The sequence below is a fragment of the Bubalus bubalis genome, chromosome 22, assembly GCF_019923935.1.
Source record: "Bubalus bubalis isolate 160015118507 breed Murrah chromosome 22, NDDB_SH_1, whole genome shotgun sequence".
NCBI lineage: Eukaryota > Metazoa > Chordata > Mammalia > Artiodactyla > Bovidae > Bubalus > Bubalus bubalis.
Window position 1 is genome coordinate 26,998,242 of NC_059178.1, and position 24,682 is coordinate 27,022,923.

At 34.7% G+C, this 24,682-nt stretch overlaps 1 protein-coding gene across 2 annotated transcripts in view; it reads right to left on the minus strand.

Annotated features, from left to right (window-relative positions):
* The window catches only part of ROCK1 (Rho associated coiled-coil containing protein kinase 1), a 124,406-nt gene that overhangs the window by 46,516 nt on the left and 53,208 nt on the right, over positions 1-24,682 (minus strand). For both annotated transcript variants that reach the window (XM_006079201.4, XM_006079200.4), the window contains exons 3-11: positions 20,115-20,215; positions 19,454-19,591; positions 16,288-16,463; positions 15,411-15,495; positions 13,970-14,114; positions 13,520-13,658; positions 10,262-10,353; positions 2,350-2,509; positions 171-231 (exon numbers count right to left, since the gene is read on the minus strand). In XM_006079201.4, coding sequence (XP_006079263.2) covers positions 171-231; positions 2,350-2,509; positions 10,262-10,353; positions 13,520-13,658; positions 13,970-14,114; positions 15,411-15,495; positions 16,288-16,463; positions 19,454-19,591; positions 20,115-20,215 — 1,097 coding nt within the window. The remainder of the gene's footprint in view (positions 1-170; positions 232-2,349; positions 2,510-10,261; positions 10,354-13,519; positions 13,659-13,969; positions 14,115-15,410; positions 15,496-16,287; positions 16,464-19,453; positions 19,592-20,114; positions 20,216-24,682) is intronic.

Below are 24,682 nucleotides of genomic sequence, written 5' to 3' on the forward strand. Positions count from 1 at the left end.
AAGAGTTCACATGTTACAACTTAAGACTTGTCATGACAAAAAAAAAAAAAAAAAAAAAATCAGGCTCACTAACTACACATTTGGAAGCAATATATATATTAGTATCATGCATACAAAATACATTATCCACAAAAAAAATTTTTAAAAAGTAACAATAAGAAAATACCTACCAAGCTTTTATCCACATTAGAGCTAGTTCTGTTATCGTTAGGATTTGCTGAAGATAAGTATCTGGGAAGAAAAAAAGTTTTTAAAAGAAAACAAAACAGTCTTTAATATCAAGTAGCAACCAGTAACAAATCCTATATGCCTATTTTTTGAACTTACTCTGCTTTTAAAACTTGAATGCAGGTTCTTAATTCTTTATTTTTACAAACATAACACAGAAATAACACATATATTAAATAAAACCCACAGTTAAGTCTGAAGTGGTCTTCCCTGGTGGCTCAGTCAGCAAAGAGTCTGCCTGCAATGAGGGAGACCTGAGTTGAAACCCTGGTTCAGGAAGATCCCCTGGAGAAGGAAATGGCAACCCACTCCAGTATTCTTGCCTGAAGAATCCCATGGACAAAGGAGCCTGGTGGGCTACATACAGTCCATGGGGTCACAGAGAGTTGGACATGACTGAGCAACTTCACTTTCACTTTCATGAGACATGAATACAAGGAAAAATCACAGAACATAATCTAGAGTATGATAATGTAGTACAAATAGTGCATGTGTGTATATAATGATTATTTAATTCAAGATTACCTTTGTGTAGAAAAAGTAATCACTTTTGTGTAGAAAAAGTAATTAACTGCTGAACTCTACTACAGAAAATCTAAAAACACTTAGGGGGGTTGTTTATATCAACATCTTGAGTGTTTCAGAACACTCAAAACAGAGAATAATTGATAAAAATATAAAGTTTTTAAAAGAGAAAAAAAAGAAAGAATGCTGGAACAAACATACCACTTTACAGAGTCTCTGTGCATTTCAATATAAAATAGTTTCAATATTACAGTCATAGAGTATTAGGGAGGGAAAGAGATTAAAATACTGTCTTTTTCTAGGGGTCAAAACTCAAGTATTACCTACTTGTCTGATGATACAGAGAAAGTATTCTAGCATCAAAAGAACAAAATTATTGTCTTATAGTTGGATTACTGGAGAAATTTCATAACGCAGGACTAAACTGAATTCCTGTTTTGTAAACTTGACCTGAATTAACCTCTTATTAAAAGTTTTGACTAAAATGACAAGATGTTTCACGTTAAAAGAAAGTGAGCTATAATAACCTCAAATTTAATCGTTACTCCAAGAAATTAAAATGTCTACTACCATTTTAATAGAGTATAATTTGACTAGAAGTACATATTCTAAAATAAATTGATCAAACAGATGTGACATACCCAGTTGATGCTGCCATATATATAGTTCAGTTCACTTTTATATACTGGGGTAGCATTTTATTTAGATTTCTGTTGTGTAGTGTTCGCCAACCTACATTGTACAACTTATCCATTTCCTCACTAGGATATGAACATCTCAAGAGAAGACTCAGTATCTTATTAATCCTTATACCTGACAAAGAGTAGACTGTCAAATGTGTCTGTTGAATGAATGACCAGCATATAAAAGTAAAGTGAAATGTTTAACTTGTATCTGAAGTCCACTAGAAAAGCTAAAACTAACATTAGCTCATACTAATGATAATAATAACACTGCGTGCTTATGCCATGCAGAGCATTGCTCTAAGTTTTACTGTATTTTGATTTATTTAACCCCTACAGCAACCCTGAGACACAAATATTATCCCCATCATCTGTATTTTTGAGGAAATGAAGGTATAAAAGATCAAAGCTATTTGCCTAAGGTCACAAGGCCTTTTAACGTAAAATATAGTGAATTCACTGAGAAGTTTTAGGGAGGAATCACTTAATTTTTGAAGAATTAAAAACTATAGGCCTTTTGTAACGTCAATATAGCAATGATAATGCTAGAAGACTACATACTGTTTAAAAATGCATTATAAAACCAGAACTCTTTGGATAACAGGATTAAGCAAAATATCAACAGTAACAGAATCTCTTGACCCATTAATAGCTGTAATGTGAAGAAACATTAAGTTATTCAGCAAAGAATTTCTGAAAAACAATATCCTGAGCATGGATGATTTTAAAAGATACTAAATACGAAATCCTGGAAATATAATTAATTGGTGAATGTGACATATTAATATATCTTTTTATACACCAATAAATTTACTTTAAATGTTCTAAGGTGAATTTTAGATATCCCTAAGAAAATAATATGACTACAACAAAATCAGTGCCTACCCCCAAAACCAATGTGTAGCATACTTACCTACGATTGCTATAATATGTAAATCCTACAAAAGGTAATTGATTGCCAACAAAAGCTTTAGGTATAGGGAATGTTTCTTCATCTCCTTTATCTTCTTCCAAGTCATCAAAGTTACTTGTGTCTATGTCACTACTTAAATCAGGTACAACTGGTGCTACAGCTAAAAACAGAAACAAAATTAGTTAATTTCAAGTTTAATATCAAGTGAAGCAATGATTTTGCACTAACTACTAACGATTTCCTACATATAAATAACTTGTGAACCACAAATTCTAAATGGGCTGAATTCTATTACAATAAGCTTTACTAGGATTATTAATCAGCAGCTACAGATCACTGATTATATAATTCTGTAAACCAATTATTTTCAAAAATAATTATGATAATTATCATATATACCTCAAGTTTGAGTATTACAAGTCAAGTATTATTAAGGTTTGTTTTAAAATACACTGTAGTATAAGATGTGCAAAAGCAATTAGGACTACAGAAAAGACTTGTTCAGAAACTACAGGGCAAAACAAATTGCACTTAAAGTTGGTTAGCTTCATATACAGTATTTCACTTGCTAATCTGCTCTATAGCAAACTAGAAATCAGTTACCTCTCTTAGCAGTCTTGGGTATAGTTAATATTCGTTATTGAAATATTTTTACTTATCTAGAATCTAGATAATCAGTATTCCCCGCCCCACTGGCTCAATAGCTCTATAAGAGCAAAGTTTTGGGTTTTTTTTCCAATTAATGTTGATTTACAATACTGTGTTTCAGGTGTAAAGCTAAGTGATTCACTTATATATGTGTATATGTGTGTGTGTGTGTGTGTGCGCGCGCACGCGTGTATGTATATTTTTGTTTTTTTCCCAGATTCTTTTCCATTATTGGTTATTATTATGATATACTGAATAGGAGCAAAATATTTTGAATTATGTTTTCAGACTACCAATAGTTACCTTCCTTGAATTAAGTAATTAGGGGACAACTCAGGTAAGTCTTATAAAATGGCTGTTGGGAAAAGAGAGCAGGGATACAAAACCTCAACAAAGAATCTTCTTCAGGAGTTCTAAACTTGATGGGAAACAAGACCCATATACACTTAAAATAAAACTGTATGTGACAATGCAAATCTTCATGACATAGAAAATAGCATATGAAACTAGACTGTCTTCTTTTGGAGCTTAACTACACTACAGAAAGTACATACAAAAATAAATTTTTGGAAAAACATTTTCTAGTCTAAAGATTTCAGGAGTATAATAAAACATCACTGAAATATTATCATCAAAACATTCAATAATTATTTTACATACAGTCATTTCATGTTCCCTAAGAGAAAAAGATGAAGAAGAGCAAACGGAAGTAACTGACATTACAATCTTAATTTCACACATAATTTGAATTATTGCTCTACTAAATCATCTGGGTATTCCAGGCAAGAGGTAACTATTGTTGTGCATCTCAGATACAGTGACCTATTAGATAAATCTGGGAATGAAACAACACATTTAATCAAAAGAAGCTGCAGTTCTAACAGTAAACAGGAAAAGAGCTTTTCCACCATTTTCTTTCCTTAATGGCCAAGAAAACTGCCCAACTAGACGATTCTAGCTTCCTGACATTAACTGCCTAATTTGTGGAAAGACGGGAAAAAAGGATTGTCATTCCTTATGTAGTACATCCTCTGAGCACAAATTTAACCTTAAAACAGTAGTTCTCAATCAGGGGCAAGTCTAGGCCCTCAGGGATATTCAGCAATGTCTGAAGTTCTCAAATGAGGACAATTTTGGCCCCTCAGAGATATTCAGCAACGTCTGAATGTCAGAAATATCTGGGTGCATAATTTTTGTTGTCACAACTGGGGGAGAGATGTTGCTGATATCTGGTGGGTAGAAACCACATACTTTCCAGCATTTGTTATCTGTAGACTTTTTTTGATGATGGCCATTCTGACTAGTGTGAGGTGAAGACATTGTATATTGATAAAAGGGTCAACTGATGAAGAAGATACAACAATGATAAACATATGTGCATACAACAACAGTTCCAAAGATACACATATAAACGACATAAAGGAAACAGTTTTAAGAGTGTCTTCAATAACCCATTTTTAATAGTGAACAAAAAATCCAAACAGAAGATGAATAAGAAAATGGAGAACTTGAATAACACTGTAAACCAAATAGATACAACAGAAAAATAAAGCACACCCCAACACCAATAGCAGAATACACATTTTTCTCAAGTGCACATGGGACTTCTCCAGGACAGACTGTATGTTAGTTCAAAATACAATAAATTTAAAGAGGCTGAAATTATACGAAGCATTTTCTCCAACCACAATAGAATGAAACAAGAAGTCAATAATAGAAGGAAAATTAGAAGGTTAACAAATATGTGGAAATTAAACAGTATTCTATTAAACCAGGAGTTGAAGAAATGAAAAAGAAAGAAAGAAAGAAAATGCTTTGAGATAAATGAAAATGAAAACAATATACCAAAACTTATGGGATTCAGTGAAAGCAATACTTAGGGAAGCACTTTATTTATAAATGCCTATGTTATATAAAAAAAGGATCTCAAATCAACAACCCAGACTTACACTCTAAGAAACTAGAAAAAGAGCAAATCAAGCCCAAAGCTAGAGGAAGGAAAGAAAAAATACAGATCAAAATGCAAGTAAATAAAATATGTAACAGAAAATGAACCATGAAAATTAACAAATAATTGGTTCTTTAAAAAGATCAATCAAATTGGCAAATCTTTTACTTCAATAAGAAAAAAGGAGAAGACACATGAACAACTAAAATCAGAAATTAAAGTGGGGACATAAATATCAAGCTTCTACAAATAAAAGGGATAAAATTTTAAAACTATGAACAATTGTACACCAACATATTAGATAACCGAGATGAAATGACAAATTCCAGAAACACAAACTATCAAAACTTACTTGTAAAAGAAATTTGAAAAGACCTATAGTAAGAGATTTAATCGATAACAAAAGAATGTCTCAACAAAAGCCCAAGACAAGATGGTTTCACAACTGAATTCCATCAAACACATAAAGAAGACTTAATCCCAATCCTCACAATTTCCTAAAGACAGAAGAGGATAAAACATTTCCTAATTCATCCCATGAAGCCAGAATTACTCTGACACCAAAGCCAACCAAGACACCACAAGAAAAAAACACAAACCAATATCCCCTGTTGCAAAAATCTTTAACAAAATACTAACAAATTGAATGTAGCCGCATATTAAGAGGGTTATAAGCTATGATCAAGTGGGATATATTCCAGGGTGGCTCACCACATGAAAGTTAATCAGTGTAATACATCACATTAATAGCATGAAGAAAAAAACCCACATGATTATTTCAAATAACACAGAAATGTCATTTTACAAAATCCAACACACTTTCATGATAAAAATATTCAGTCAACAAGGCATAGAAGGGAACTTCCTCAATATAATAAAGGGCACTATTGAAAAACCCACAGCCCACATCACACGCAACAGGGAAAGATTGAAAGCTTTTCCCCAACAATCAGGAACAAGACAAAGAAGGATGCTCAATTACGCTACTGCTATTCAACAACATGTTGAAAGTTCTAGTCAGAGCAAACAGGCAAGAAAAGAAAAGAAAAGGCAGCCTAACTGGAAACACATTCAGTAATTGCTCTAAAAATTCCACTATCTTTTTTTTAGGAATGGAAAAACCCATTCTAAAGTTCATATGGAATCTCAACGGATCCCCAGTACAGGCATACCTTACAAATATTGTGAGTTCCACTTCACATCAGAGCAATAAAGCAAACAGTGCAATAAAGTGAGTCATATAACTTTTCTTTGGCTCCCCAGTGTGTACAGAAGTTATGTTAACACTATAATATAGTCTGTTATGTGTGCAACAGCATTACGTTTTAAAAACTGTTAAAATTAAAAACCTAATTTAAAATTAAGGCCTTAATGAAAAAATATTTCACTGCTAAAAAATGCTGACCACACAGTGTTGCCACAGATCTTCAATTTGTAAAAAACTGCAGCTATCTGTGAAGCCAATAAAGCTAGGTATGCCCGTAATCAAAACAATCTTGAAAAAGAAGAACAAAGTTGGAAGATTCAGACTTTCTGATTTCAAAAGCTACTACAAAGCTACCACAATCCAAATTGTGTAGTACTGGCATAAAGACAGGTATATAGATCAATGGAGTATAATAGAGAGTTCAGAGATTAAACCCTCACATTATATGTTCAAATGCTTTTTGATAAGGGTGCCAACACTATTCAAGGAAAAAAGGACAGTCATTTCAACAAATGGTGCTGGGAAAACTGGATATCTATATGCAAAAGAATGAAGTTGGAGTCTTATCTTACACTATATACAAAAATTAACTCAAAAGAATGGAAAGCAATTACTCTGACAGATACTTGCATAACAATGACCAGAGAAACATTACTCACCATAGCTAAAAGGACAAGCATTCTGAAGTATCAGTCAATAGAAGAACGGATTTTTTTAAAAAGTGGTATAAACACACAATGGAATGCTATTCAGCCTTAAAATGGAATGAAATTCTGATGCAAGCTATAATATGGATGAATCCTGAAGACAAGCTAGTGAAATGTCAATCTCAAAAAGATAAAGAATGTATGAATTCACTTGTTTGAAGCACCAAGAACAGTCAAATTCATAAATCACAACAGTGGCCACTGGGGGTTGGGATAAGGGGAGAATGGAGATTTAAGCTTTAATGTGTTACAGAGACTTAGTTTGGAGTGATAGAAAAGTTCTGAAAATGGACGGTGATGTGGTTACACAGCAATCTGAAGGTGCTTAATGCTACTGAACGGTGTACTTAAAAATGGTTACAATGGTAAATTTTAAGATATTTATCCTTTATGACAATAAAAAAGAGATAATCTTTCTTAAAGTTTATTTTTTTTAACAAGAACCCAATATAATGCTGAGGCAGTCTAAACTTCTAAGACCCTAAAACTTGCTAGCTCCTAAATTTTTTATCCACAAAGCCTACATTGATTATCTTTTTCATGAAAATATAAAATCCTAAGAGAGGACACCAGACCTGATGGAAAAACAGAACCTAAAGTAGCACATATGTGCATACAATTAATTGTTTGCTTTTAACTAAAATGAAAACTCATCACATGTTTTGACAGTTACCACAGTTAACCATAAGTGTCTCCCATCAACTAAAAGGTAGATTAAGTAATGGCAATATCTTATCTGAAATGAGATCATGAATGGCAAAGTTTTTCAAGTAACCACATGTTATATGTAAGATAGCATTATTAATAATGTTATTATATGTAATAAATGTTATAATTTTGTTTTCCCTAAAATTTAACTGCCAACAAGTACCAATCCCCTGCATTTCTCATCTATATAATACTAAATAGTAGAAATCTTTAAATGGTACATGGTATTTCACAAGATCAAAGATGCTGGAGTCAAATAGACTGAGACTTGAGTCCTGATGTTGTCATCTGCTAGTAGTGTGACCTGCTAGCAAGCTAGCAGGTAGAAAGCTATTTAGGTCTTCTCATTTCTTCTTGTCTTGAATCTGTCATTTCTTCAATTCTATCCCAAATGAGTGGAAAAAGTAATTTTACAGTCTTAATATTTAGTGCCTCTAAATTAAGAGTAAGTAAGATCAGGAAGCTTGTGGAAATTCTGCCAAAAAATCAAGCTGTTTTGTATTTGTACCCTGCTCCCACACGACCAAGGAACAGATGGTGAAGACTGCTGTTATAACTTGCAGACATGTAAGTGGTAAAACTACCAAAAGAACTATTATTTGCAAAACAGCAAGAAATCTTGCCAAAGAAAATTAGAGAGGCAAAAGAAAATTAAAAAAAAACTATAACTGTTATATAATTTTTAAAATCTTGGCAGGTCAGAGAGGTCAGTTCAGAATAGAAGTATTCTTGGTATTTTAGGGGTGGGAAGTAAAGAAGGGGTAGGAAGAAAGAAAGGGAAGAATAGAACAGTAAGTTCTACAGACTTCAATTTTTGTTTCTTTTTTTTACAGTAAGCACAAAATAGAAGCTATTAGGATTAGGGAAAGCTCTCAAAACGCTGAAGTACATTAAATCTAAGTAGACTGTAGCAAAACCATAGGTAAAAAAAGATACAGAAATGCTAACAATACTACTGATAATACTACCTATTTATAGAAATTCTTTAAACATGCAGTTCATTTGATTTAAATCAAAGACACAATTCATCTTACTTGCTTTTTCCATAAACAGTTATAGTAAGGAAGTATAATATAAAAAATGCCACTGATGTGTATGCCTCAATTCCACTAGACTATGAGCTGTTTTCCTAGTGTCTGCAATAGAGCTGTGCTCAGGATACAACAGGTGGTCAATGCTTGCTGACTAGACTGCCTCCTCTCCTAATTAATACCAACTTTCAATACACAAAAGGAATTATGTCTTCCCTACTTTTAACAGTGAATTATTGTATGGTTACTCTGGAGTTATTTATGCATAGCTTCACTTTGAAAAAGAACAGAAAGATAGTACTTGTTAGTTTCTGCAGTTCTCTTTTTAAATTTTCTCTGCTTTACAATTGTAAACGTATGTTTCCAGCCTTCTGAAACTTTACTGAGAGCATAATTTGAATAAAAAACAGAATTTTGCAAGGCAGCCACTTATCATCTCACTCTACTCATCTCTGTCTTGCAAGCTTCTCTTGCAACAGGAAAACAATAATCATTTATTATGTTTATTAAAAATGTTTATTATCAATAAGCATTTACTTAGGAGGCGGAAGTTCCTTATTTCCCAGTGTATAACTAACTGTTAACAGAGTCTCTCAAAGTGACGCAGCTCCTGCAGCTTCTCCAGACAGCAATGTCAGTATCTGCAGTGGTGTCATTTCTTAATTTCCAGAAAACTATTTCCCCTTTTCCCCTCTGTAGTCAGTTTTACAGCTTAGTACCATATATGTACCGTACCTGAAGGCAATATGATAACTAGGATATTTCACTAATATTGGCAAACCTGCATGATCTATTTCTTCAAAATTAAAAAGAATCATCTCTTGCAATCTCAACTAGATAGGCAGATCTTAAGAGGAATACCTAATTTGTAACTGTTTCTAAAACAGCTGAGTTCATTTCATAATTACTGTTCATTGCTGATGCTGCAGCAGGAAGTTAAGGGCTAACATACACTATTCTTTTTCTGCTAAGTGAAAAAGGGAACAATTCCTGAGAGTTCAGCAAGGGAAAGGTGAATTCTTGGCCTCCCAAATCCACAAAGATCATGGGAACCTTTGGTGCCATTATGATTTCAATTCAGCTACGTTAAACAAGGTTTTCTGTGAACTGTCATAATCTCCACTGTTTTTAAAACAGGGAAATAGTCTAAATGGACTGAAAATTAACTTCCTGCATACTACCAATTTTTATTTATTTTTATTGCAAGCTGCAAGTCTGATGGAACCAAACATACCATAATTTCTTATATGCTAACACAAATTAAATTCTGACAGAACCTCCTTATACTTTAGGTTTTAGCAAAAACAAGAGAATAAACTTTTTTTTTTTTTCACGAGAAATATTACCTCTTAATTACTGGACTTCCTCTATAATGAGATACTGAAGTCTATACCAAGCAATTCAACAAAGATCAAGTATCGCATTATGACTACTGAGCCCAACTCCATTACATGTACATAACATTTCATCTTGGCATAGAGAAGGAGCAGTATATTTTCCCCAATATTATCAAACAGTCTCTCTTTAACTAGGTTAGGACAACACTTACATAGCTTTGGATTTTCATCAGATATACACTTATTTTAGGAAGGCAGTTCCAAGAGACTATTTACCACAACTGCTTTCAAATATTCACTGTAGCGTGCAAGAAGAAACAACTTACTGTCTCGAAGTGTTTCCCAAGCCCACTGATCATTTTTGAAGAAGAGATGTCGTTTGATTTCTTCTACACCATTTCGCCCTAATCTCACCTCTCTGAATAGAGAGAAAAGAAGAAAAATCATCAATCATTTAAGATTTTATTACTATTATCTATTCATATTTATTTTGGGCATAATGCTGTTTGTGCGAGATGATAAATACAATTCTATGTCTCCCTGAAATTATGTTGACTATCAGGATAATTTTGAGCACACACAAAAAATAAGTTGAAGACTGAGAATATTAAAGACTTTTTTCCAAAGAAAAACACACACACACCAAAAAACCCCACAGATTTATTGATCCTCCATGGTTCTTCTACTGACAACAAATAACCAGATGAATCACTTTGCTTGCTTCATTAGCCTAATGAATTTTCCTGATAGGTTTTTTAATAGTGGTAAATATATTTTTTTGCAACTAACAACTTTCACACCAGCAGCTTACAAAAACTCCAAAAGATATTTTAAATATAAAATTTCTATTTTATCCTCTAGTAAATATTTCTGACCAAACACCAATGACAACTCATTCTTGACTCTCCTACAAAATTGAGAGCTTTATAGACTATGCCAAAGCCTTTGACTGGGTGGATCACAATAAACTGTGGAAAATTCTGAAAGAGATGGGAATAGCAGACCACCTGACCTGCCTCTTGAGTAACCATATGCAGGTCAGGAAGTAACAGTTAGAACTGGACATGGAACAACAGACTGGTTCCAAATAGGAAAAGGAGTACGTCAAGGCTGTATATTGTCACCCTGCTTATTTAACTTATATGCAGAGTACATCATGAGAAACGCTGGGCTGGGGGAAGCACAAGCTGGAATCAAGATTGCCGGGAGAAATATCAATAACCTCATATATGCAGACGACACCACCCTTATGGCAGAAAGTAAAGAAGAACTAAAGAGCCTCTTGATGAAAGTGAAAGAGGAGAGTGAAAAAGTTACCTCAAAACTCAACATTCAGAAAACTAAGATCATGGCATCTGGTCCCATCACTTCATGGAAAATAGATGGGGAAACAGTGGAAACAGTGGCTGACTTTATTTTTGGGGGCTCCAAAATCACTGCAGATGGTGACTGCAGCCATGAAATTAAAAGACGCTTACTCCTTGTAAGGAAAGTTATGACCAACCTAGATAGCATATTCAAAAGCAGAGACATTACTTTGTCAACAAAAGTCCATCTAGTCAAGGCTATGGTTTTTCCAGTGGTATGTATGGATGTGAGAGTTGAACTATAAAGAAAGCTGAGTGCCGAAGAATTGATGCTTTTGAACTGTGGTGTTGGAGAAGACTCTTGAGAGTCCCTTGGACTGCAAGGAGATCCAACCAGTCCATCCTAAAGGAGATCAGTCCTGGGTGTTCATTGGAAGGACTGATGTTGAAGTTGAAACTCCAATACTTTGGCCACCTGATGCGAAGAGCTGACTCATTTGAAAAGACCCTGATGCTGGGAAAGATTGAGGGCAGGAGGAGAAGGGGATGACCGAAGATGAGATGGTTGGATGGCATCACCGACTCAATGGACATGGGTTTGGGTGGACTCTGGGAGTTGGTGATGGACAGGGAGGCCTGGCGTGCTGCAGTTCATGGGGTTGCAGAGTCAGACACGACTCAGCGACTGAACTGAATGGGACAAGCTACTGATCCTTGGCCTCTTCGGTAGGCACAGAAAAAAAACATTTTAAAATGTGCCTTTAGTTGAACTGGAAAGAGGAACTCAGCACCATGTGCTTTAGTAGAGCACTTGTAAACAACAAAAATCCCAAACTTTTTCATGAGTTGAAAGACAAACTGCTTTAGATATAATGAGACACTTTTAATAACTTTCACTGACTCTCTCAGACTGGATTAGGGAACCTCTCCATGGTTCTTTGGCACATGATACTTGAGAGTACTTATCTCTGTACAGTAAGTATCTCATCTGCTTGTCTGCTTCCCACAAAGGGCTAGGACATAGTGGAGAAGAGGCTGTGCACCTTGTTCAATTCTATACCCCAGCATGGTTTTTATATTAGACTACATTTATATAGTGCTTATATTAAAACATAGAAATTTCAAAAACTATCAATTCAGGTTCTAAAGGACATACTGAAGGAGGATAAATTAACTTTAATTAAAGTGAATCCGAAATTGAAACATATTTAAAGGTACAAAGCCCCTCTAGTACTTACATTAACCATATACAACCTTAAACCTTAAATGTAATCTTAGTAAGTCATCTGGTTCATATTTAAATTTTAGAAGTAAAAGACAAGGAGATATATATATATGTAATATGCCATTTCTGTTTCTAACACATTTACGTGCATTTACATTTGTAAAAAATGCTTGTTGGAACTAGAAGACCATGTTAATGAAGGAAGGAGGTAGGAAATACTAATACTATTTTTTGTATAGCTCTGCACTATCTCCTTAATTTCAAAAAGTATATGCCAGATACAATTAAATCTTTTCCCCAGCTTTACTGAGGTATAACTGGCAAATAAAATTTTAAGGTATTTAGCTTACCATGTGACAATTTTCTATTATTCAAATATATACACTGAAAGGATTCCCCCAACAAGCTAATCAATCACTTCACATATTTACTTTTCCTGTTTCAGCTGGTCGCAAGAACATTTAAGTTCTAGCCCCTCAACAAATTTCAACTACACAATACAGTATTAAATGGCATCAACTGGAAGACGCATCATCATTTTTCTATCACTAGGGAAAAAAAATGCCCTCAATTAAATTAGTACATGCCATTGATCTTAAGATGCACTCTAATTTTTGAGATTTTAACATGTCTCTAAAAAAAAAATAAAACCCTCAGAGAATTCCTTTTCACTGCCTGGGTTCAATCCCTGGTTGGGGAACTAAGAGTCCACAAGCTGTGCAGCACGGCCAAAAGAACAACAACAACAAAACCAGACTCAATAAAATATACTATCATCTTTATATTTAAGTTAAAATTTTAACAATGAAAAAAATTACAATCTGATCTAGTCATCAGAAAAGAATCTTTTACTATCCCAATTTCTTAGGTAAGGTAATTGAGATCCAGAAAAATCAGAAAATTATAGCAGGTTTCACTGTCATGAATGACTTGAAGAATGGTAACATTTTTATTTCAATAGTATAAAATAAAGGAGCTCAGAAATAGACCTTAAAAACTGAGCAGCAAAATCAAAGTTTCCTTGAATAGTGTTCCATGTTAAAATTATTTACCTGTCAGTAAGGAAGGCACAAATTAGATTTTTTGCTTCTTTTGATATGTCATTATCATCAGGGAAGGTAAGAGAATTTTTATGGTTCATAATCTTACTGTAAGTTCCAACCAGAGAATCTGCATAAAATGGTGTATCACCTGACAAATTGACAGGGAAAACAAAAACAAATTAAGATACATTTAGAGAAATAAGCTTCCAAGGAAAAGTCAATGTTACTGCTTAATGATAATTAACTATGCATAAACTAAAAACATACACCAAAAGAAGTAACACATCAAGTTTGTCAAAACACACAAAGTATGTGTGTTTGGATCACAGCTTGGATCAATCTGTTTTCTACTAACAAAATCAACATTGCTAACTTAATGTAATATTTTATCAGAAGAAGCCAAGTCTAAGTATGGAGATGAACAAGTGTTAGAGGTACATAAAATTCTCCTTTACTCACCTACAAGCATTTCATATAAAAATACCCCAACTGACCACCAGTCACATTCTCGTCCATAATAACCATCGCCACCTTGAGATTTTAATACTTCAGGGGAAATATAATCAGGTGTTCCAACTGCTGTATCACATCGTACCATGCCTTCCTAAATAGAGGTCAAATTTTCAATTAGGATATAAATGTAAAGTGTCAATTATTCAACACAAGTTTTTTCTTAATATAACCTGTAGAACTCTAAGTCTTTATAAAAAGGTCATATTAAAACCTAAAGCAAACTTGACAAAAAGTAATAAATAGCTTAATCCTATATACATATTATGTACATAATATATTCATGTGTGTATATGTTTACAGATACTTTTACTTTGTAATAACTTTCACTAGAAAGACATAGTAAATTTATTTATTTATTATTTTCCACTTATTATTCTTTTATTATTAGACCATTTATTATTCCCCCAGTTGAAACAGTAAGATGATCTCAACTGCAGAGAACAAGTATATAAGTCAAGGCAAATATGTTGAGAAACTGACAACAAATCTCTTGATAACATTAATACATAAAAGGTGATTTAATTGTTTTTTACTAAAATAGTCCTTCAATTTAACTATACTTGAAATAGAGAAAAAAACATGTAAAAAGTGACCGTACACATATAAAATAGGAAGTCACATGCATGGAGAAGGGGTGTAACAGTGTTAAGCCCACTGATCTCTGTTTACTACACATTTTAAACTTCTCTCCAAAATAAAAACAAAACTATATATACCTGTTACTTACTGTAGCTGGTATTAATGCAAGAGAATTATCAATGTTTACACAAAAGTTCTCACATAGGGCTTTCCTCCTAACTAGTTAAGTTTCCTTTGGAAATAAATACAACTTTCTGGTTATTCTTCTATGATAAGTTTCAAACAATATAAACTGTTTCAACTGAAAATAAAGCAGCATACTTGCTACTTCAGCCATGTACATGTTATTATATAAACAGTGAGCATGGATATCTTTTATGACTGACTCCCAAAATAAGTAGTAAGATCTTTTCATGTTTAATAGAAGGCTAAGTAAAACACTAAAAAATACATGTATTACTGAAATCCAGTTTTTATGAAGGTCGCATTTTAACATTGGCATTAGTATTTAGTGCCATTTAAACTAAGCCCATTTCTAGTTAAAATAGTGGACATTACAGAGTTATTTTAAAAAATTCAGTCAATCTGGCAATCCACACTTCCCCTAAATAGAGAGGGGAAAAAATAAAGTACTCACAAGTTACTAACACAACAGTGAAACCATGGCATTTTAGTCCAACAAATAAGACAGGGCACATCAATTCTGTACATGTCCAGATATGGTTAGTAATTCTTAAATTCTTAAAACATTTTGTAAAAAGTATCGATCTTGAATTAGCAAAACTAAATTAAAATCTAATTATTTAACCTTATTCATCTTCATACAAGTACCAAAATCTGCTAACTTCAAATGTCCAGATTTATCCAGCAGCATGTTATCAGGCTTCACATCTCTGAGGAGGGAAAAAAAATAGAGTATCTCTGAAACAGGTCATAAATTGATAAAAATTATATGAGGCAATGATTTTAGGTCCGATATCCTCACTCAGTTTAGGTAAGACCACCTTTAAACTATATGCACTCTCTCTCCACATCTATAAACTGAACTTCATCAGGGAGACTCTCTCATGTGTTATGTCTCAGAAGAAGACATATAATATTCCCTTTGAAGCAGAGTTTGATTCTTCCAAGAGGAAAATCAAGTCATTTGAGAGAGAATAACCATAAAAAATGTAACATTCAAACATAAAAAGTAACTAAAACACACAAGATAGATAAATACATAAATAACCCTAGAAGAGGGTCTTAAGTCACTTCCATTTTTGTATCCCTGGCATTGAGCACAGCAATTGCACAGAGAATTCAACTGATGTTTGTAGAACAAATGAAACTACCCTTCTAACAAATAAGTATGATCTATTCACTAATCAAAAGCAAATTAATTTGAATGTAAAAATTTAAAGCATTTAATACCCTGGAAGATACCTTAAAAAACAGCTTATACATTTTACTTTTCAGGACACTATATAAAAGCTTTATAATTAAGAAATATTAAAGAGTACATTTATATCAACACTAAACTGAAATGTCAGAACTACAAATTTTAAAGTTTTAAATCCTGAAATACCACTTATGTCATATGGAAGAATAGGTGGACTCAGAGTGGGACGTGTTAACCAAATAAAGTACTTATTTTTAGCTTCTCTCTTCGACAAATGAGAAATTTTAAACATTTTTATCTTTACCTATGGATAAAACCCATGGAATGGATTGCATCCAATGCAAGAACTACTTCTGCAGTATAGAATCGGGCCCATTTTTCAGGCACGTCATAGTTGCTCATTAAATTTACAAGATCTCCACCAGGCATGTATTCCATTACCATGTAGAGATAACGATCATCTTGGAATGCATAAAACAGCTACACAAATACAGAAGAACAAAGAAATTTATTAAGATTAAACAAAACTGTTTCATTTAAGAATTGCCAAAAACACTAGTATAATTAAAATAATCAAATGCAGTAGTTGTAAGCACTGTTTTTAAAAAGGAAATAAATACAAACATAAATAGCACAAAGAACTTTGCATATGTCAAGGAATTATTAACTGGTTATTTCTGAGGAGCTGGAGACTTTTTTCTCTACATTTTCTATACTAATTGAATTTCTTATACTGAGAATTTTAAAAAATTATAAGTTTCAATATAGGATATACAATTCTTCTAAGCAAAGATATACTGTAGTTCTAATTTAAATTGTGCATAGTGGGGTTTAATGTTAAATTTATATTGATATCACAATTTTCCAGTAGTCTTAATAAATTAGGCTTTAGTTTTAATTGTCTCTGACTAGCTGTGTGACAAGGCAATTACATAGCCTCTCAAATTACCTGTGACTTCTGTACTGGGACTATACCATATGTGACTTTTAAACTTGCTGCACAGTCTGCATCTAGATGCCTGGTAGTTGGCAAGTATTTAATGAATGTTCAATGAACAAAAGCACAAATTTAATCTATAAATTGAGGATGTAGCTAATGGGGACTAACTGCCTTTCTGGGTTGTTAAAAAGAGATTAGCAAATACTGAAAGCACTTACTACAACAGGTGCTCAGTAAACAACAGCAGTCAGTAGGAGGAGCAGCCAACAGAGAAGCAGGGAGAGGGCAACAGAGTCAAAGCAGGAAGGGGAAGGTCCATCAATATGAAATTGGCAACAATATCAGGCATAAATATATTATATGACCAGGGTTAAAGTTAAAAGGAGAGCAAATTTACAAAAGAACTTTTTTTTTTTTCCTTTTTTGGCCATGACGTACAGCTTGTGGGATTTTAGTCCCCTGATATAGGGATTGAACTGGGGCCCAGGGCATTGAAAACCCCAAAATCCAAACCACTGGACCACCAGGGAATTCTCTACAAAAGGACATTTTAAGTAAACATGATAAGATTAGAATAGAACTAAAATAAATGAAATAAGCCCTAGAGAAAAATTATAAATTATAACTAATTTACCTAGGCAGTTATATCTTTAAATTCTTTTTGTATTTCATTTTTTTCAACAGCGTTTAACGATTTTAGCTATGGATTTAGTAACTTTAGTATTTTAGTTATAGATTTAGTAACTTATGGGCTTCCCTGGTAGCTCAGCTGGTAAAGAATTTGCCTGCAATGCAGAAGACCCTGGTTTGATCCCCTGGAGAAGGAAATGGCTACCCACTCCAGTATTCTGGCCTGGAGAGTTCTATGGACAGAGGAGCCTGGCGGGCTACAGTACATGGGGTTGCAAAGAGTCGGACATGACTGAGCGATTTTCACTTTCACTTAGTAACTTTAATTACAAAATATATATTTAGAGGGAAGGATAAGAAACTAAGTGGTGTCTCATGGCTATCCCAGGTTAACATGTACAGTGAATCACTCGGACACCATAATTAAAGAAACATTGCTGATCTGGTGGCAGTTTCCCTATTTACAGACAATGTATCAAGAAAAACAAAGCTTCAAACTCACAAGTTGTAAATTTAACCTTAAATATTTATGTCATGTTTTTAACTTTTTACACAACATTGAACATTCCTCATATCAGTGGTTCCCAACCAGAAAGGGAAACTGTTGGTGTCCCACAGCCCCCAGCAACCCACTCTCCCCAACACAGCACAATGTCTGAACACAATTTTAGTTGCTAATAGCTGGTGTGTGGAGTGCAGACGGCTGCTACTGGGAGGACCTGGGCAGAAGTCAGGGATCCTGTTACAAATCCTATAAGGCACAGGATAGCCCCCAGCAGCAAAACATGACATAGCTGAAAGGAAAAGGCAAGTTACTCGCACAGTCGTGTCTGACTTTGCGATCCTGTGGACTGTAGCCCGCCAAGTCCTCTGTCCATGGAATTCTCCAAGCAAGAGTACTGGAGTGGGTTGCCATTCCCTTCTCCAGGGGATCTTCCCGACCCAGGGCTCGAACCTGGGTCTCCTACATTGCAGGAAGATTCTTTACCAACTGAGCTACTAGGGAAGCCCTCACGTGGCTGAAAATGTCAACAATACTGAGACTGAAAGACCCTACTCTATATAGCTGATACAAACAAGAACAGACACTTCAAGTATAAAAAGCCTTATTATGCAAATCTTAAACATATTTCATATTCTTTTTATACCAATTACTATTATGCTTAGGACAGTTTTTATTAGTATAAATAAAGTATAAATAGTATAAATAAAGTATAGTATAAATAAAGAAGCTACAGAATTCATGCTAGGAATTCAGAAATGATCTAGCTTAGTAGTTTTACTCCATTTTTTAAACCAGAAGATCTTATCCCCCTCACATGAAATCTTAATAAGAACCCCAATATATAAGACACATAAAACATGCAGCTGCTCTAATTGAAGCAGCAATAGAAAACCCAGAATTATAACCTACCCAAATAACTCCTTGCTCCCATGACTCCAAATGAGGTACCTATTCAGTTTAAAATAACCAATCTAAGCCAACTTTCACATTTTTGAGCAATGAAACTGAGGCTCAAAGATAGAAATAACCGGGCCACAACTTCAGGTAGGCCTGTGGCAATCAAGACCAGGACCTACAATTACTAACTTTCTGATGTATTTTTCCTTCCACTGAAAAACCTGAAGCCAATACAGTATTATTTGGAGGCCTAGCTTAACTTTTTTTCCTTCCTTTCTCCCATTTTCTAAATTCCATAAAATGAGAGACAAATATTTACTTCCTTCCTAGAGATGATTCAATAACATTAAATTTTATGATTTTAAAAATGACTTATTAGATACTTTTATAACTGCCAATAAATTCTCTCTTGCTGTTCACTAAAAACCAAAGTCAGCTTCTCAGATATGTTAAGTTACAAACCAGTACAACAACAATGAAACAACAGCAAAAGCATACCTGAACAACCCAAGGACTGTTAGCAAAAGCCATGATGTCCCTTTCTTCCCAGAAAAAAGCAGAATCAGATCTCTTAATCATTTCAAATTTGCTGAGGAGCTTCATAGCATACACCTTCCTGGTGGATTTATGCCTTACCTTTGAAATGGAAAATAATGAACCTTTCATTAACATTTAAAGATCAGTGTTTCCACGCACAATTTACTAAATAATCTAACATTACTGTGTGGCTGTTTTAACATCTCTTCTGAATTACCCCAGTAAGATCATGTTAAGGCTTTAAATACCATAAGTAATGTTAGGAAAAAAAAAACTTTATTCCCTGTATTATGGCATCCTTCCCCTTCTCCACTCTGCTACGGATGCTACTTCCTGTTTAAAAACTTATTATTATGCCACAGCATTTTAGATGGAGTAGTATCAGGAGTAAAGGCTTCTCTTTTGATGCTTGAAACTTCTCTATCCTTGAATGCGTGGGGAAAATATTTCACACTACTGCTGAAAGGGACTCTAGGCTTTCATATTGGTAGGCAAGAAAGTCTAGAGCAATTCAGAGCAAGACTTTTATAAAATCAATAGTTTTCCAAAACATCATATGTTAAACAAACAAGTGGATTTTTTAATTTTAAAAAGATTTTTAAATCTCATTAAAATAACCTACCAATTGAACTTCTCCAAATGCACCTCTACCAATCACCTTCACTACTTCATAATCTTCAGCTTTCATTCGTAAATCTCTAATTTTATTTATTGTGTCTTTATCTGTATGAAAAGAAAAAGTTTATAATTTTAAATCACTGAAACAGTATAACTAAAACTGCTTATTTAACATTCAAGTTCTTGAGAAACAACAAAAAACAAAGATGTGCATTAAAAGTTATTTGATACAGGTAAAATATGAAGTTGTAAAAGAAAGAAATGCTCAATGTGCTGAGAATTGTTTTCAACAAGTTCTGGAATGACTTCACTCTAGCTGTTAAATAATTACATTAAAATCTGACCAGAATGTTTTTTAAAAAAACAAACATTATACTACACGTATACTGAGGATAATTAGTTAATTAGTTCCTGGTATTTAAGTATATATCAACTTTGAACCAAGGGGCCACAGGTAGATATTTTAGATTAATTAAACAAATCTTTCTATCAAGTCAGTTTTGATAATCCTTTTAAAAAGATATAATTTAAAATATCAAAGGTAAAATAAACATGCTAAAGAATCACATATTTATTATATTTCTCTATTTGAATGAAGACTAACTTAAAACACACAGTGGGAATCTGCAATTATTTATATAAACCTGTCACACTACAAACTACAATAATTTAAAATCCCCACTGGGTAGATATTCTAATTCCTAATTTGGTCATAGATTAAAATAGGGCTATTTTAATCCACATGGGTCAACATTGGCATGAGATTACATGGAAAAGCTTCACATTTCAGAGTTGTACAAAATACAGGGCAGCTGTTAAACTTAAGTTCTAGTTACTAATAAAAGCTGCATATAATGTCTTTCTTTTGAAATGCATAATTTAAACTCGTGTTTATATACCTTATGGCCTATAAACACATGCAACAGAGAGTAAACTTTCACACAGGAATTATATAAGTACATTTAATTTTAGATCACCTATCTATTGCAAATGCATCAGGAAGATATAAACAATAATCAATTTACTGCAGAAACATTTGTGTTAACCATGCAGTCTCTATAGTAACCACTGTAGATATAGAAATGTAACTTTAAAAACATAATCTCTGCTTTTATGGATTTCAAATGAAACAGAAACAAACAAACAAATAATAATACCAAAAAATGCAAAAAAGGGAAATAAAGCACAAGCACAGAGTTTGTGGAATAACAAGGATGACACCTAACCTAAGCCTGCCTGAGCGGGAGATAGCAAGGAAAGGCTTTCTGGAGGTGTCAGAACCTGAAACAAGTCTTAAGAATAAAAAAAAAAAAAGAGTAGCAGTTAGGTAGCTGGGAAAAAGAAAAGAGAGACTAACAGGCAGATGGGCAAATACAAGCAAAGGCACAGCAGAACTGTTTGCATTGCTGGGGCATCAAATCTGTGGGAAGGACTTGAAAAGAGAGGCTGGAGATTACCAAACTCATTAATAAGGAGCTTGAACTTTACCTATAGGCCAACAGCTGTAAAATTATTATTTCATCAACAAAAAATATTTTTCACATTAAAGTTTAAAAGCAGTACAATATGAAAACAGATAAAAGTGCTCTGCTTCAAGAGGATCGTGATGGTGGATGGCAGAGGAATTGCTTTGTACACCTCTCTACAGCAGCCCTGAAGAGTCCTGTGGGGTCTGCTGGGAACTAGAACCACCACCTGAAAACCACCACTCTGTGCAGGAAGCCATGAAAAGAAAGAGGCATAGAAACAATATAGTCAAATTTACATTTCAGCTACTCCAGCGACTATGTAAAAGATAAACTCAATAAAGGCAAGGCTGGGGGGTGGAGAGGAGTAGAATTTTAAGAGTACTATAATACTCTAGATGAGAAATAAGGAAGTCATGAACCAGATAATGAGTTATATGATAGCCTATGGAGTTGAGAAAGATCCCTGGCTCTGGTTATACCAGGTTTAGAGCCATAAACAGGATATTAATTCTGTAGTTTTGGGCCCCAAAAACATGTCTGCTGCAAATTTATGTGGAAGTAGAGATTTCGCTGTTTCTTTTAATTTCTGACAGCACAAGTTACAAAGCTACTTGTGATTCAGACAATATTAGTTGTCAAATGACTTCATTACATTTCAGTTTTGCAAAGAAGTGCTGTTTTGCCTTGTAATTTTAAGTTAAAGCAAAAACTAATGTCCAAAGTCAGTGTTCAATGGTAATTCAATGACAGTTGGGAGTGGTTCTCTTCATCAAGAAAAATATTCATTTTGGTCAGTTCTTCCTGCTGCTGCTAAGTCGCTTCAGTCGTGTCCAACTCTGTGCGACCCCATAGACAGCAGCCCACCAGGCTCCCCCATCCCTGGGATTCTCCAGGCAAGAACACTGGAGTGGGTTGCCATTTCCTTCTCCAATGCATGAAAGTGAAAAGTGAAAGTGAAGTTGCTCAGTCGCATCCGACTCTAGCGACCCCATGGACTGCAGCCTACCAGGCTCCTCCGTCCGTGGATTTTCCAGGCAAGAGTACTGGAGTGGGGTGCCACTGCCTTCTCTGTCAGTTCTTACTACCATGTAAAATAGCACAGCCTGAGTGGCTTAAACAGACATTCATTTTCTCCTGGTTCTAGAGACTCAAAGGCCAAGATCAGGGGCCAGGGAGTTTGGTTTCTGGTGAGATTTCTTTCTGGCTTGCTGGCATCCAGCATCTCTCTGTGTGCTCACAGGACATCTTGTGTGCTGTGCAGGTGAGGACACTAACCCTGTCACCAATTCCATTTTATCAGAGTCCCACCTTTATGATCTCATTCAACCTGAACTGCCTCTTGTTTGGCCCTATCTCCAAATACAGTTCTACCAAGGGGCTAGGGATTCAGCAGTGGCATCCCACTCCAGTACTCTTGCCTGGAGGATCCCATGGATGGGGGAGCCTGGCGGGCTGCCGTCTATGGGGTCGCACAGAGTCAGACACGACTAAAGCGACTTAGCAGCAGCAGCAGGGATTCAACAGACAGATTTGGAGGGGCACAAATCCATAAACAATCACAATGAAATGTTACCACTGCTAAGACATTGATTTGCTGCATGCAAAGATAAATGGAAATATTCAGCTCCAATTACTGTCAAAAATGTACAGAATTGTTAATGCGTAAGTCCATGAGACTGAATGAGGTTTACCACTGATACTGTGGTTCAGTAACAGATGATAGATCCAAATACTTTCCAAAAAGTACTTGCTGATGTACAATACAAACTACAGGCTTTAAACGTCTTGTGTTTTCATAAGATCTGTTAGTTTAACTAAGCCATTTTCTGCACCATACATAATTTTAACTACCATCCCTTGTCACACATCTCAGCAGACCCCACTTCAAGTTGTACTTAGTGTTTCCTCAACTATCTTGCCTGTACTTGTTCTATGCAGACTATACACAGAGGTTAATTCTTTAGTCACTTCAAACTCAGCATTGATCGCTCAAATAAATAAGAGTCAAGGAAAATCACTCAAAATTATCTTGCTTTTAAATTGACTACTGCTGCTGCTCCCAACAGTCTTGATGCTTTGAGCAACTACTGTTCTTGCCAAGAAACTAATAGTCTTAAGGAAGTTATTCTCTCTATACATATTTGCTCTGCTGCTGCAAACACTCACAATCAGCAAGCAGCTTTCTCTGTGTGGCTAACAAATAAGCCACTTGTAAACTTACATAAGGTCGTAACATCATTTTCTTCCTTCATTTTGTAAAGAAAATTCTGCTGTGATGGGATATTCTCTTTTAAATTTTCTGAGCTTTTCTTCCTGTTACTTTCCTGGGAGTTGGGAACATTATGGTGAGTGCTGATTCGCTCCTGTCAATGCCCACTGCACCCTTTCAGCACAGCCACAGTGTCACTGAGTAGTAACACAACGCTTCACCCTCGAACTTGAAGAAATAATCCACACTTCACTGTGGTGCAAAATAAGAACATTTAAGTTCACTTTTCCTTTTCTGTTCTGACATGATGGGCATGCACTAACAATGGGGAAAAAATAAAATGCTGAGGTATGGTGATACACATGGAATGCTACTGAGTTCTAACTGCAGCACTGTGATTCAGTGTGCTGAGCAATGGTGTGAAGCAGTAAAGAGGCCGTGTATGATTTCCGTCACAACTACTCTACTTTCCAACTTGTGCTGTAGCAGAAAAGTAATCACAAACAATACAGAAAAGAATGAGCATAGCTATGTCACAATAAAACTCTACTTATGGACACTGAAATCCATGTAATTTTCATGTATCATGAAATACTACTAATCTTTTGATGTTCTATAAATTATTTTTAAAAATATAAAAACCATTCATAGCTCATAAGCCATCCAAAAACAGATGGTGCACCAGATTTGGCCTGCGGGCTGTAGCTTGCCAACCCTGGCTCCAATGGAAACCCAGCTCCCCAACTCCACCCCGCCACCAGCTCTACAGTGGTGCTCTTTACCCTCCACGTGCTCACCCTCCAGTGGCCCTGGACGCAGACGGACAGGTGAACCCCACTGCCATCTCTTCACACACACCCAGTTTTGCTTTTCATGTTTAAAAGGTTATATCTC